Source organism: Echiichthys vipera (genome assembly GCF_963691815.1).
Source record: "Echiichthys vipera genome assembly, chromosome: 1".
Classification (NCBI taxonomy): domain Eukaryota; kingdom Metazoa; phylum Chordata; class Actinopteri; order Perciformes; family Trachinidae; genus Echiichthys; species Echiichthys vipera.
This window is the reverse complement of record NC_139826.1, coordinates 23,238,738-23,254,302: the sequence shown is the minus strand read 5'-3', so window position 1 is coordinate 23,254,302 and position 15,565 is coordinate 23,238,738. Positions and strand designations below refer to the sequence as shown.

General features: G+C 39.4%; 1 protein-coding gene across 2 annotated transcripts in view; it reads left to right on the top strand.

Annotated features, from left to right (window-relative positions):
- Positions 1–1,532: 1,532 nt before the first annotated feature.
- Positions 1,533–15,565, top strand: part of myo1ea (myosin IEa) — a 50,693-nt gene continuing 36,660 nt past the window's right edge. For both annotated transcript variants that reach the window (XM_083918327.1, XM_083918326.1), the window contains exon 1: positions 1,533–1,786. In XM_083918327.1, the coding sequence (XP_083774453.1) occupies positions 1,784–1,786 (3 nt within the window). In that variant the 5' untranslated portion in view covers positions 1,533–1,783. The remainder of the gene's footprint in view (positions 1,787–15,565) is intronic.

Below are 15,565 nucleotides of genomic sequence, written 5' to 3'. Positions count from 1 at the left end.
TATAGTGTCCACTGGGTGGTGACAAAACACTGTACCAACAGCACCAAATCTCTGAGAATCATACTTTATTTATCTATTATTCATTCATCATAACAGCTCTCTTTCTTTGTTTCTTTGTTTGCTCGTGTTATTTGCCACATCTGTTACCGTCTGTCAGCACAAGTGGAAACACTGTTTCTATTCAAGTTCAGATGACAAACAAGCCTACCCTGCAGTCGTATTTAATGATATTCACATTATGTTTTAATATTTACCTTAGATGTAAAAGCCTATTTAGAATAAGACTTAGATATGACTACAGCATGAACACACACACACACACACGCACACGCACACACACACACACACACACACACACACACACACACTCACACACACACACACAGTGTGTCTACCGCATACAGAGGCAGCCTGTTAGACAGGTTACACCCTGAGTCGCCTCACCGCCCAACATCATGGCTGGAGCACAATTGAGACTGGCTGTGAACAGTGGATACCAGTGCCACTCCTGCACTTCAAAAGAGGTTTCCTACACGCATTTGAGATGCATTTTTATTTGTCTGAGGGGGGAGTGGGACTGACAATTACAGAATTAGGGAATTACCATTTTTTCTTTAAAAAATAGATTTATATTTACATTTATTCCCAGCCTGGTCAGATGCGTACATGAACTGATGAAGCCTCTTGGGTGAGAGGTGAAACGTCTTCCTAGACAAAGAACCAAGTTGCTTTTGACAGAAATTGCTTTGGGGATAACGATGACCCGGACAAATGAGAACATTCACAGGCTTATTGCATATTGCATGGTTATCAGATGCACTTAAACATGGCTCCTGACAGAAGGTAAAATACTTAATTGGTAATACGTGAGTTAAATTTTACGGTACACAAATGTGCAATAAGCTTTGGTAAATATTGTTCTAAAATCTTATGAAGGGTTGCTATGCACAAACAAAGGAAAAACACATGTAAGAAGAACAATAAACTCTTACGGAACCCGCTAAAATACACAAATAAATACATAAATGACCCGATAAATAAACTAATATTCCTACATGACATGCACCAGATATAATATTAAAAATAAATGAAGGCTTTAATCTCATAAAATATCACACAGAATAATGTTTCTGCTTTAATTTAGGTCTTTATTTATGTGTTTACTTGTGTATTGATTCCCCTGTGTATTTAATTTCATATTTCCTTCGTAAATGTATTTACTCATTTTAAACAAGTACTTAATAATGTTGTATCTTTAATACAGTACAGTAAATGAGGGCTTTCATGTTCAATCACACACACATTAAGTAAAAAGAGAGGTTGTCAGTAAGTCCCGAAGCTGCGCATGCCCAGTTCTTCCTCTTTCAGTTCCTAATGAATATTTAAGCGTATTCCGCGTGCAGCGCGCTTTGATTGGTCCTTGTGGCTCTGTTTCCTGTGTTATGTTTTAGAGCCCAGTTTTGAGGGCATTGCTCCCTCCGTAAATTACCATCCAGTTCTGTGTTTGAACACTTCTTCGCTGCTGTCAGTGTAGGACCTGTCTGCACAATGGACGGAGGGCACCGCTGAGGATCCTTGCACCCATGCTTCCTGGAGTTTATCGGGAATATCTTCTGTAAACTTGGATTTTTGCCCTCTGACTTTAGGTTTCGACAAGTAGAGTTTTTTTTAGTTTTTTTTAAATTAACAAAACAGTGTGAACTTCCCTGTGGTTCGCACAAATACTGGATCGCGGGGAATACGACAGAGAAGAAGACTGCGACTGCTGTGTTGAAGGCAGAGGATGGTGAGTGATGTTTACGCTGGATGAGATATAATGACACAAACAATATAATCCACATATCCATCAACAAAATGGCTCTGTTGCTTTATTTGTGGTCCACTGGCTGTAAAGAAACACGCGTATCCAATCTATTAAGTCCCCCAGAAAATGTTATGGTTTTCCCTTCACACTTTGTACATTAACCAAACCTAAAATTATATTCATATTTTTGTGACTTGACAAATTGTGAGAAAAACTATCTAAGTGATAGTTATGGGTATATCTTTAATTATTGAAGGTACAATTGATGACATTATTCTGCCCATGTTAATCTTTATTTTAGTTAATTAGCACACAGGAAGTGACAAAAACAAAAGTATATCACAAAAAACATTAAGCATAGATTGTACAGGAGCGGTAAGGAACCCTAAAGGGCTCATAGTAAAAATCTTACAATTCATCATAATTGTATGGATATGTATTTTATTTATTAATTTATCATCCATCCACGATCAATAAAAGTCACCTGAGTGTGTCTCTCACTCTCTGTGATCCTGACAGTCAGATTTTTTCTATGGGCTAGAGTGAAAGTCATTAGACAGCATTGACCCAGAGCAGTTGACTTTGGCTGAGTGACATCCAGAGATATGCTACGTCACTTAAGACATTACTTAGATTCATTAGGTGCAGCAGCTCCTTCTTTAAAACTGGTTGGTCCTGAGAGAGAGAGAGAGGGAGAGAGGGAGAGAGAGAGGGAGAGAGGGAGAGAGAGAGGGCGAGAGGGAGAGAGAGAGAATTGCATAGAGACAGGTTTTTCCTGGTTACTGAATGCCATCCCTGCTGCAGACACGCCTAGAGCTAAGTTATGGATGATGACCTGTATTCTCATCGTTGTGTTTTGGCAACAGTTCCTTAAGCTGCAGTCTTCTGTAGCAGAATTCCTACTTTGGCTGTTGAATATGATAATAAAGCTGTGATGCAGCTTTTTTGCACATTTTTTGTCTTTGACAATATGGCTGCTTCTTTGTTATTGGAGACATCACTTCTATCTAAAGGTGTTGGAATTTTCCTCAAGAACACGTTTTACCTTCTTGAATATAAGAAAACCTTTTTATTTAACAGATTTAGAGAACATCCTTCAAATTGTGAGCCTCTTGTACAGTATGTTTCATGCACCATAACAGCTTCAAACCGGTTGCTTTGTTCACATACACACAAACAATGTCTACTTAAAACAGGTAGAACTGAAACCTGTTAGCATTTGGCTGCCTGAAGTGTTGTATTGAACCCGTAGGTCGGGCTGCCCAGAGACAAACCCAAAGGACAAAATATTTCATAATATGCAGTCAGCTTTATTGAGCGTTTCAACCTAAAGCCACAGTGAAATATGTTCCTGCGTCATTCCTGCTTTAATTGTGCTTTTGTGGAGTTATCACTTGTACTTTTTTGAAGCCTAATTGTATATAGGAAGAATTAACAGTCAGCAGAGTTTGAATAGTTTGAAATAATAAGTCATGAATAAAACAGCATTAAGGGATAAAACTTAACATCTGAATTTAAAATGAAAGGAAGAAACTTCTAAATTCTGGTCAAGATACATGAAAACCTATTTCTTTTATTTTAGAAGAGGCTGAGGAGAGTACCAGCTCATGTAGAGTAGAAGAGAGTGACTGTCATCCTAACTGTCTGGAACAGCAGACACCAGCATCGCTCACCAGTTCCTTCTCAGCCAGATGCTGAATAGCAAGTCAGCTTGACAGCAGATGGTTTGCATTAGTTTCTCCTACAGGGAGGTGCATACTCAGTAACCCCCATCTCCCTTCATTTCAAAGCTGGCGCTCCATTTTCAAACTGCTGTAGAAATTTGCTCAGGAATTCAAGCCCTCTCTCTGAAAACAGGACAAACACCCATTCTGTGGACCTGGGGAACTCGTTAGGCTTGTCTCTGTGGTTCATCACACACACACACACACACACACACACACACACACACACACACACACACACACACACACACACACACACACACACACACACACACACACACACACACACACACACACACACACACACACATGCACACGCACATACACTCTCTCGATCCTTCCCATACATCTTTGTTACAAAGCTGCAACCATGTTTTCAATGCTTTGCTGTTTGTGATGAAGGAGCTCACAAGTGTTGACTTCTTCTATGGTTGCACTTGTTGTAAATCATGCTGGATAAGAGAAACACATAGACTGCACGTTGTTAATTTAAGTTGTCCTCCTTTGTGAGCTTTTTTCTTACATCGAATCTGCTTTTTACTGTTTTTTTCTTTTTCTAATTGAAATGTTGCATTACTTTTATTACTTCATCTTTGAATTCATGGCAAGCAGATATACTTTTTTTCCTGCTTTAGATTTTGTTGCACATGAGCACATCGAGAGATGAAAAAATGTACATGCAACAAGAAAAACCTTTATAGTGTTATTACTGAAGAGATGGCCGCCACACTCGCAATGACTTACTCCATCACTTACCTCATCTTCTTAATTGGCCAACATATCGTGTTTTTCCTTTTTTTTTAAAGCTATTTCTGCCTTCTACTGTGGAATAGTTTACAGTCGATTTGTTTTGTTGAAATATCAAATTGAATGATAGTTTCTTTGTCATTTCCTCTTTATTTGTTAACTGTTGTATAGTAGCTGTCAGCTCTGCCAAATGAAACATTGCAGACACAAGACAAAGTGGGATGACACCTTTTGGTTTTGATTTTGCTTTATCCAAGACGAACTAAACATGTAGGACGGCTAAGCATTATTTTCACAGGAACCAAAGGCTTGGCGGGGGTCGACACTACAATAAAAGCACATTTTTATATTAATGTGTCACCAGTGAGTTGTCCTGGGGTGACATCAAGGCCTCTAGTATTCTCGTAAATATGAAACATGATATTGAACCTTGTAAGTGGTGAGGTGAGGAGCATCCAGAGGATCTCGTGACTCAGTTTGTTTACTGTGTCCCCTGAGCAGTGTGTGCTACCCCTCCTCCTGTGGCCAAGAGTACAAAGTAGCTGCACAGTGTGTCTCTATATGTTCTGTGTGCTTAGGTCCTGTCTCAGCCACCATGTTTTCACTTTGAATGATGAGGAGAGGATGCAGCTACTTCAGCTAATAATAATAATAATTCAGCCCAGAGGTCATCAACTAAACAATGTGCTGCTATGGCTGTGATACAGTTTGTCAGAGATTAAATGGACTTGGCCAATAATCAATATTACCTCACCTCTGTCCAACAGGCAACTATCAGAACATCGGCTGAAGTGTGAAGACAGTCATCACATTTTTAGCCATGCTAGCACCGCGGCTCTGTGTATGGCAATGTTGGTCACTTGCTCCAACACTTTGGTTGGATAGCCATGAAATCTGGTACAGATATTGATGGTGACCAGAGGGAAAATCCTCATGACTTTGGTTATCCCCTGACTTTTCATCTACCACCATTACGTTGACATTTCCAGTTTTGAGTTAAATTTGAATCGCTTGCCATGAATTACACTGCATATGTGTGCATATCTGTATCAAATACTCCTTGTAGTTTCTGAGATATATAGATAGTTTCTGAGCCATTTACTTATCAGAATATTTTTAGTCTTTGGCACATGATGGGGCTACTGTCTTTTTTATAAAAAAAAACAATATAATAGCATGAGAAAAACAAACTTTTCAGCCAAACAAATTAGCCGTCTCATGAAGCAAAGCTGTATCTGCAGGCATTGTGGTCATCATACAAGTAAAAGTGAATTAGATGGAATTGTTTGATAAGCGTTGATGAATTGGCGTCTGTGCTGAACATCATTGTCTCTAATGTAAGGCTGTTATTAGATCATTCTTTCAAACTCAATGTCTGAACAGCCCACCTCTATTTTATTTTATAGAGGTAATACTGTAATAAAGTAGAGAATAAATTAACTTTGTTATAAATGCTCTTGTGTGTGTAAAATCCTTTAATACTTGTGTTGTTTGTTTTCCTTATTCTTAGATCATGAACCAAGCAGTGTCCTGTCATAGCCTCTTATTTGCATGTATGACTTCCCTCATTGTGGACAGAGAACAAGTTTAGACTCTTGCAGCTGTGCTCTGGTTATCTGCTCTGATAGCCTCCCATCGTCACATTGGAGGCAGTGTTTGACCTCTGAGCCTTTCACTCGGTCCAGTGGAAACCTCATTTGTTATTAAGTTGTGGGTTGCTGTCGGTTTGCTATTGTTTGACCATACTTCTTCACAGAGACAGTGTATCGGCTCAGTTCAAAAGGGACCTTTTATTTATCCAAGTACAGTGATTAGAATACCTGTGATATTCATAAAATATCCAGTTGTGCATGTATATTTTCCGCAGAGATTATGTGGGAAAAACTTTGGTAGGCGGAACGAGAACTGAGTCAAAGCTTTAAAAGGCTCGTCAGCTGTTGTGTTTCTCTAGAGAGACATGAAGCAACTGACTGGAAACAAAGTCAAAATTAGCTGGTTTGAATTAGTTGTCTTTTCTGGCACATGGCCGGCTGAGTCAGTGCATTTCTCACTGGAATCATGCAGTGATGGGAGTTTTACAATAATATCCTCTTGAACTACTCATTTTCATCCACAGACACTGGTTTTACAGTGTAAAATAGATACTATACTGTTCTTTGTCAGCCAAATAGAAAACTATGTCTACTTACAGCAGCTAGGGTCAAAATAACATCAATGTACTGCTTGTATTTTGGATTTCGTTTAGAACATGTTGTCTTAAAAACAGATAAATATGGCCGTATTCACTCTCTGACATTCAGTTGTAGCACTTGTCTCTTTAAAGTCCCCACAGATAACTTGTCTGTTTTAACTAATCATTATGAAGTAAATGCTGGTTGCACGGTCTTATTTATGGCTATAGAAAAATGACACCACCAGCGTTTGGATTGGTCTGCTATGAGCCTCGCTTTCACTATGCAATTTTGTCTGCCAGCGGTAATGACTGTAGCGTCACTTATTACCGATATATAGTATAGTTGTGACATTGTGGCGGCTGTGGCTTGGTGGAAGAGTGGGTCGTCCTCTGTTCGAGAGAATGGTGGTTCGATCCCCATCTCCCCCCGGTCCACATGTCGAAGTGTCCTTGGGCAAGACACTGAACCCTGAATTGCTCCCCATGCTGCGCATGGGTGTGTAAATGTGGTGTGCATGGTTAGATCAGATTAGATGGTATGTAGATGTCCACTGCCATCAGTGTGAATGTCTGTGTGAATGGGTGAATGTGACAGACACTGTGAAGCGCCTTGAGTAGTCAGATGACTAGAAAGGCGCTATATAAGTACAAGTCCATTTACCATTTTACCATTTACATAACAACTGTACAGAAGTCCTGACAGCTCATTTAAAGACACAGCTTTCTCTGTGGATTGAGCGTTTTATACTTTCACAGTATTAATATTGCAGCTCAACCTGCTTTAATATCAAAAGAATACATGGAAATCTCACTTTTTACAATATGGGACCTTTTAATTAACAGTTCACTTCAAAAATAATGTCTATAATAACAGTTAGTGTATTTTAGCAGCTAATGTTCCAATTTTTTATACAGTATCAGTATTTCTATCTGCTCAGTTTTGAATGCTATCAAGACTAATATCTCTTGTGTGGTGGATGGCCTTTCACTTTGCTTTTCTTACATACATACAGTGTGACTTTCTTTGGATTAGCTTTTCCATTCTTGACCTCAAAAAGCATGTTATTGTTAATAAAAGACATAAATTACTGACATGAAGCCGGGAAAGCAAATCAAGCCTAAGGCAAACTTCTTGTTAAGTCACCAGCCATAATTTATGAAAGTAGTGCTGTACTTTTCACTTACAACTGTAATGGCATTGTTTATTTTTAACAACAACTTTAGCTCTGCTCTTTAATTAATGGAATTACTGTATTATCAGCCAGTGTTGGGTGGTGCTGCGTTCACTGCATACCGGGAAGCAGCAAAGTAATTTTTTGTGGCGTCAGTGCATGCATTCAACAGCTGAGTCATGATTTAAGCTACATTATGACTGTACACACTTTGGTGGAGTTGAAAAAAATCAACGTGATTACACTCGTCATTATTATGCAAGCATGCACCACACCCCTTTACCGGTAGAAAACACTAATGCACTTGTCATCACAGCTATAAATATGCAGTCCAAAGCTATTTTTAGAGACAGTGTTGTCATGCATATTAAACGACCCGTAATTTAAAAAGGAGGTCTTTTTTCACATAAAGCAGGTCATGGTGCAATATAAATACTATTAAAGTATCAAAACGCTCAATCCTCAGAGAAATGCACACAGTCTGTATTCAGAAGCTGTGTCTTTAAACGTGCCCTCAGGACTTTTTTACGGTTGTGATGTCACAACTTTACTATATATAGGTAGAAAGGGCCACTGTTGTGCCGTAACAGTCATTTCCCAGCTGCAATGACGGTGCAGAGATGCGTTGCAGACTTAGAAAAGAATGTGCTTTTTGAACAGCATGGAAACGAATACAAATATGAACCTGAAAATGACCATAATATGTCCCCTTTAAAGTTTGCAGAACCTCCTATGGTTTTTGAACAAACTAAAAACTCTCTGGATAGTGTTATTTACTGAAACCACGTCAATGTCATGAAAAAGCATTCTTGCTCTTAGAGCACAGGGCTGACCTGTCTGATCTTTGACCCCTTGGCCCCTTTGACCAATGTCAGTCTTTCAGCATTGTACTCAAACAGTTTTGACACAATGTGAAAAAAATTCTATAATTTTCATGTTTTTCAGAGGTATACCTCTGTTTTTCTCAGAGATTTCCTCGAGTCTGTTTTACGTTTATCCGTTAGTAATATCTAGAGATGTTAGATTTACAGAAGGCAAGACTTCTGATCCTGGATAGAACGCTCTGAATTGGCAGGAGGCTCTCCTTGATACCTTTTGTAGACTTCAGTCATTTCAATCAGTCCTAGGCAGTGTCCTCGTTTAGGATCCTAGCAGCCTGAGGGTAGAAGCCTCTCAGTGCTGGTCTGACCCAGAGTATCCTCAGGCGTATGAGGCGAAAAACTCACTGCCTTGCCTTTCTCACCACTGAGGCAGTATGCAGCACCCAGAACCTGTTGATATAAAGGGTGGTGTAGTTAATTTACCAAGACTCACTCTGTAAAGCTTCTCCTCCCTCCTGGGTTTCAGACTGAAAGCGTCTGCAATGTGTGCCTAACATGTATTTGCATGTATTCAGTTGCTACTAGAGAAGATGCTGGTTTGGATTTCGTTCATTGAAACTTGAGACAACAGCACTGTTGTGGCACTATGCATGACTATGAATGACTTTCCACTGCAGATGGTTTGTTTACATTCAACCACTACTGACGCTGCTTTAAAAAGAAAATAGATTACTTTGTGACTCGTCTCTTGTCTAGGATTTCACCCTAAACCACATTTTCTTTGATACGATGTTTAATTAGCAGCCTTGTTGCCGAGACCAAGATGTTTAAAATCAGCAGCTCACAAGATTTCAAAGTTTTACTCTGATAAAACTTTTAAAAAGTTCCGCTGCCACTGTAAAGCTGAAACTTCGTCTAGATCAGTGTGAGATGTGTTAAGAGCCATCCAGTATCTGTTTACACTTGATCATTATGTCCTCTATTCTCTGGGAGGGATGGGGCTCAGCCCTGCCCTGCAGGCACAACATTATAACATCATCACAACCAGGCAGTGCTCATGTTACCAAATCCTAGTAGAACAATATATTTCTTTTCATTTTTGCCTTATGTGTGACCTCGAGCTGCTCAGATCCATAACAAAGTGGGAAATCTACACATGAAACAGAGAACGAGGCTTGTTGGTCTGCATTATTTATGCTGCTGTCCCAATTACATGAAAGTGACCACTGTCACTGTTGAAGTTATGAAGTGCAAAAATCGTTTCTTCTTCCCACTGTCTTTTACTGTATGTGCAGGTGTCTTATCACTTACAGAAAAAAAAAAGTATTCATTTTTACTCCTATTTCCATACATCTCCTGTTCTCTATTTCCAGTGACTCTGGCTCCAAGGCTTTACATTAATAGGAGATTATAGTTACTCGTTTATGACAATAAATACAAGACAAGACAAATTGACGAGACAATCCTTCAAAGGTCTGATGAGTCTTGGCTTGGATCACTGCTGTTTTTTTGCCGATTGCTTGGAAGTGACCCAGGTCAGGGTCACTGACATTACGGCTGTAATTCCGAAAATAACAGTAAGATGTTTAAAAAGAGAGACTGTGTATCTTCAGGATGTTATCTTTAGGGTTGCAGACTATATATTTCTCCTTTTTCTCACAGGTGAAGCAACAGGTTGCTGTATTTCTTCCTCCTCTGTATGGTGTAGAGCCAAATGTGACTGCATGTTGGTTGAGGTAGCACAACATTTGCTTCTACAAACCAATTTGAACCATACAGCTTTCATTTGTCTCTAACTTTGAGAAATTCAAAGCAGAACCACAACTTGGATTTAACTTGGTCAGGTACCATTTAGCCTAAAGTTGAATCTTGCTGGGATGGCATGCACTTTCAGTGTTGTTTTCGCTGTTTTTCATAAGCAAAGAAGCTTCAGATAATTGTGGAAGGATATGGCCAAAATTAAAATCTACACACATAAATTCACAACTATGTTCACAAGTGTGTGTGTGTGTGTGTGTGTTTTTTTACCATCTTCAATGTGAGTAAATCCACAGTTTCAGTTTAGAGTGAGTTGTGCAGCAACAGTTTTCTGCTCTGTGTAATTCAGTGTGGATTTACTCTTTAATCAAGTTCCAGCCTCATCTGGAGTTTTCAGCATCACTTTAGAGGTGTGTGTGTGTGTGTGTGTGTGTGTGTGTGTGTGTGTGTGTGTGTGTGTGTGTGTGTGTGTGTGTGTGTGTGTGTGTGTGTGTGTGTGTGTGTGTGTGTGTGTGTGTGTGTGTGTGTGTGTGTGTGTGTGTGTGTGTGTGTGTGTGTGTGTGTGTGTGTGTGTGTGTGTGTGTGTGTGTGTGTGTGTGTGTGTGTGTGTGTGTGTGTGTGTGTGTGTGTGTGTGTGTGTGTGTGTGTGTGTGTGTGTGACCTTAATGAGCATCCCATCCCTCAGAAGTTCAGACTGCCTCTCACTGTGGGACATTGCTCCTCTGACACCACACACACACACACACACACACACACTGTACTTCTTCTACTCTGTCTCTCATCATTGTTTATCTTCTCCCTCTACCTTGGAAAGGCAAACCATCTCTGTCAGCAGTTTTGTCTACATCTGGTCTGATTACACACAGTGAGTGATCTTGGACAAAGTGCAAACGCAAGCAACAGAGATCAGGTGGAAATGCTGTTTAGAGAGTTATACCTCTTTAAGCTCTGTTTAGTTTAGATCAAACCAGATATGATTTGGATTCCAACAAGGAGGAGGGTGAAAAAATCTGTCAAAATTAACCTACACGTTGTTGGCATGTAATTTTGTCGAGTTGACCTCTTTTGACACAGTTCAGGAGTTAACTGTCTTAGTAGATCTTATAGCCCTTCTTAACAGTGTCCTGTAGTGAACCAAAAGAATGACTCCCAACCTATTTAACCATGTTTAAAATTATTTATATACAGCTGTTTACAGGACACCGTATTTTCTAAGATTGCCCTGTCTTTATTTTGGTGTAGCAATGAACTTGCAGAGGTTTCAGACTTTCTTGAGATAGGTAATCTATCAAAGCAGACATTAGGGTGCCTTTTTTGTGTTACAATAGATATCATGTGACTGTGTGACAACAACACAGTTGTGAGCAGGGGCTGTTTTGAAAACTAGTCCTTGTTGGTGCATTCAAGGAAACTCAGAAATCTGCTAATTACATTCGAGAATCCGTTTCAAAAAGCCATGGCATTTACAATCTTAAGGATTGTTGAAGAGGTAAAGCCAAGAACACAAACTATAAGTGAACAAGATCATCATGGACAAGACAATGTGAATTTGGATGTCCTCAGGTTGAAGGACAAAGTTTCCCAGAAATGTTTGAACCTCTTACTGATCAGTTTTCAAAACAGTCTCTGCTCACAGCTACTTAACATTACTGTTTGACAATGTAACAAACGTGACCTTGACAAAGACTTTATTGACTGTATTGAAATGAACTGCAGGCAGTGGCTGCTGTGAGGACAGGAGATTAATAAAAAAAACCTTATTGTATACTTGGTTGTCAGTAGCGTAATGAATGTCTTATAATAGGCTAAAAATTGTAATTAAAGTGTTCTGCCTACTCACTGCGTCAAAACTAAATATTTCTCTGTCTGAAGATTTTCTGGAGGTCACACCACGCTGTGACCTCTTCTCTTCATTTTTGCTTTAATTTGGGACACGTGTTTACTAAATTAGATTACTTGGGTCTTTGGCGTTGTCTCTTTTGCCAGCAACCTTTTTTATCACACAGTCATTGGTGAGTCCTGATGATAATTTGGAAATAAACGTCACATCTGAGTCACTGCTGTTAGTCGTTGCCCTTTGTCTCCAGCCATCAGGAAACAGAGCACCACCAGTTGCTCTTTAACTTTTTGTTTTTTAAAGAAAAACAATTAACAGCAGTAATATATCGTTACACAGGTGCGAGTACATCTGAAAAATAGATGACCTGTGTGTTGCCTAAATAAGGTCAGACTTTTTCCACAGTCAACACAACTACAAAACCATGTACTTTATTTTATTTTCAGAGCTATAATTTTTGAAAATTTTCTTAGGAATAGGAATGGATTTGGAAGATGACATTTTTTAGGCAACAATGATTTCAGAAATTTAGGTCAAGTAGGCTGGTACATGGTGGCACTGCTAATCTAGTACATGAGGGCTTATCAGGCAGGGGGTCTTTCCTTAAGCAGTCAGTGCTGTGGAATTTTCCTGTAGTTGCGTTCAGTACATGAGCTATAAGTCTTCCTCGTAGCACTAAGAATGCTGTGTTATTAAGCCAGCTTTTAGCTTCAAAAACATATCCTGCAGTTTGTATGATACTTCATTAAAAATCCATTTTCTAATCCAATGATGACAACAAGCAGACTCTGCGTGGTCCTTTGCGGAAACTAATATTTGACCAGTACTTGATTTACCTTCACCACATGTCGTCAGCTTTACATATTTTACCTCAGTCATTTGCTTGTGTCGAAGTTGTGCGATTTCTCCACTTTAGCTACGGACTGATTAATGACTTTCTTATTTTTAGAACAGAGGAATTTGTTCTCATGGCTTTTATCCAGCTTTGCCTCAGAGGGCAGAGCAGAAACGTAGTGTTAACACATGGTGGACTGTGTGTCAGATACTGGTGTGGAAAAGGAGGACGGCACAGAAGGGAGAAATGAGGGGAAAAGTGCCGCTTATGATGCTGAATCAAACCCAGCCATTTCCTGTACCCCGAGCAAGAGCTGCTCAGCACTCTCCATATATGGTAATGGTATTTGCATGAAGGGAAACCCTGGGCTTATGGATCAGGACTGGTATTGAAATTCCTTTGTATTTAACTTCCAGGAAAAAGTTCTGGTCCCATAGTTTTGTTTTGGATGATGTGAATATCTTTGATGTTGAGAGGGTAAACTAATCAAGTCAGTCTTTTTTCTACCATTGATAGCTGTTGTTACGGTGTCTGTCAAGATATCATACATTCTGATCAAACATATCAGTGATGTCAGACACTCTGCTGTGTCTGTGTATTGCCGTGCTCAGGAGGAAGTCTATGGCTCCATGGTGATGGTGTTGTTGTTATAGCCACCATAGTTGTGTCAGATGTCCCTCATGCATGTGTGTGTACACTTATGATACCTGCACCTCAGGCTTTTCAGTTACTCAGATTTCAATCTGAGACAATTGGATTTCTTATCATAAATCTATAAAATAGAGAACTGTGGGTTGTTTGTTCTCCCTGCTGCCATCAATTATTGATGAGGTGCTTTTATGCTTTACCTGCCTGTATGTGAAAATAAGTTACAGTATTCTGAAAAATTTGAACTGTCACATGCTTATTGTTGGGTGTTGTACTGCCTAAACAAATATGTCAAATTCCCCTTATAGGTATAAGGTTGAATTGTATCCATCTTTAACGTTTGCATACTTAAGTATCATCCCAGTGTTACAGTGGAGATGCACCAAATCCAGCAAACAAACGGAAAGACATGCTGGAACTTAATTCAACAAGGCGGACAGGTCACAAACTTTCTGATTTTAAACATTGGAATTGATTACGCAAATTCAGATATGGTATAATAATTTGCCAACCTTATCCATCATGCGTGTGGCCGTATATCCTGCTCTTCCTACAAAATGAATAGGATCCACTGACTTTGACGGAAGTCAGAATGTATCTCCACTATTACTGTAGGTTTTTAAAAAAGAAATATAGTGAGCAGCCACTAACTCATTGGGTTATGCTTGTTTAATGCAGTGTCAGCCTTCAGAAATAAAACATTATGGAAACAGTAATATCTTCAGCTTTTGCCAGATTCATAAAAGTACATTTTAATGATAATATAAAGAAGAATTTTTATGAATGGTTCAAAACTTGGTACAGAACGGAAATCTTTGCAGTGGAAGTGACCCTTTAGCCCTCCACCCCTACTACAGTCACTTGAGTATAACGACCCTCAACCCCTGGCAGCTCTGGTGCTGCTCAGCAGCCAGCAGCAGAGGAGAGTGGTTGTTCCCGGCACCTCCCAGAAGTCTTTGTGTGTATATATGCAGCCCTTCTTCCCTGTGCAGCTACTCCCTTAGTCCGCTGCTGTAAGGAAGAATATTTTCTTAGTCCTCTTGCCTCATTAAACAAGGCCCAAGTCAAAACAGATGAAACAATCCTCAGAATATTTGACGTTTACCTCCTACGCCTGCAGCTTATTACCTTTCCCTTCTTGAATCTGCACACTTTCATTCCAGACATAGCAGAGAAAGGTTAAATATAACATGTTGAACTGTTTTCAGTCTGTGGCTGGGTCAGCACTCTTTTAATGTCTGCTTTTAGAATACAGATTTTCAGACGTGAAAGTACCACTTTTAATGAGAAGGTGGCAGCAAAATTATAGCTGGTAAATACCTGAATGAAAAGAGCATTTAAGTGTGAGTGATACAAAGAACAGTGAATACATCCACTGCCACAATCTTCAGTCATGACACTTTTACGTTTTGCCTGACACTCTCTTAACCTTAATATTAGCCTAATATTATATGTGTATACTTTATTTACTTAAAGGGATACTTTTTTTAAGTGGTGTTGTATGAGGTACCTACAGTATAGTCAGTTTACAGTGTATGGCAGTCAACAGACCTGCAGAAGGAGACAGGAGAAACAGGACAGAAGCCATTGCTGTGGTTGGGGGCAGCAGCTATTTTAGACACTTACAAAAAGGCAAACATTTTCCAAATACAGCTTAAACTTAAACCGATGTAGATTTTTTAAGGTGGTTAAAGTGTTTTACTGCTGCCCCCATACACAGCAGTATATTGCTTAGCTTCTGTGTCTTTCCTCTTGTCTGTTTCTCCAAACTGGAGGCGTGCCGATCATCATCTACTGTAGATAAAACACTGACTATAGATAAGTACTTCATCCAACCCTACTTAAAAAAACTAATCTGAACTATCCCTTTAATGTTGTCAGTCTGTGTCTCCATATTGTAATTCCACTACCTCTCCTTCTGTCTACTCTGTATTAGTGTCCACAGCGTTGTGTGTATTTTCAAGTACCATGTGGCTACACCTATATGCTTATGCTTTAATTTTGCTGTTGTAAAGAATAAAGTCACCCTGGAGGATATTAAAAGCT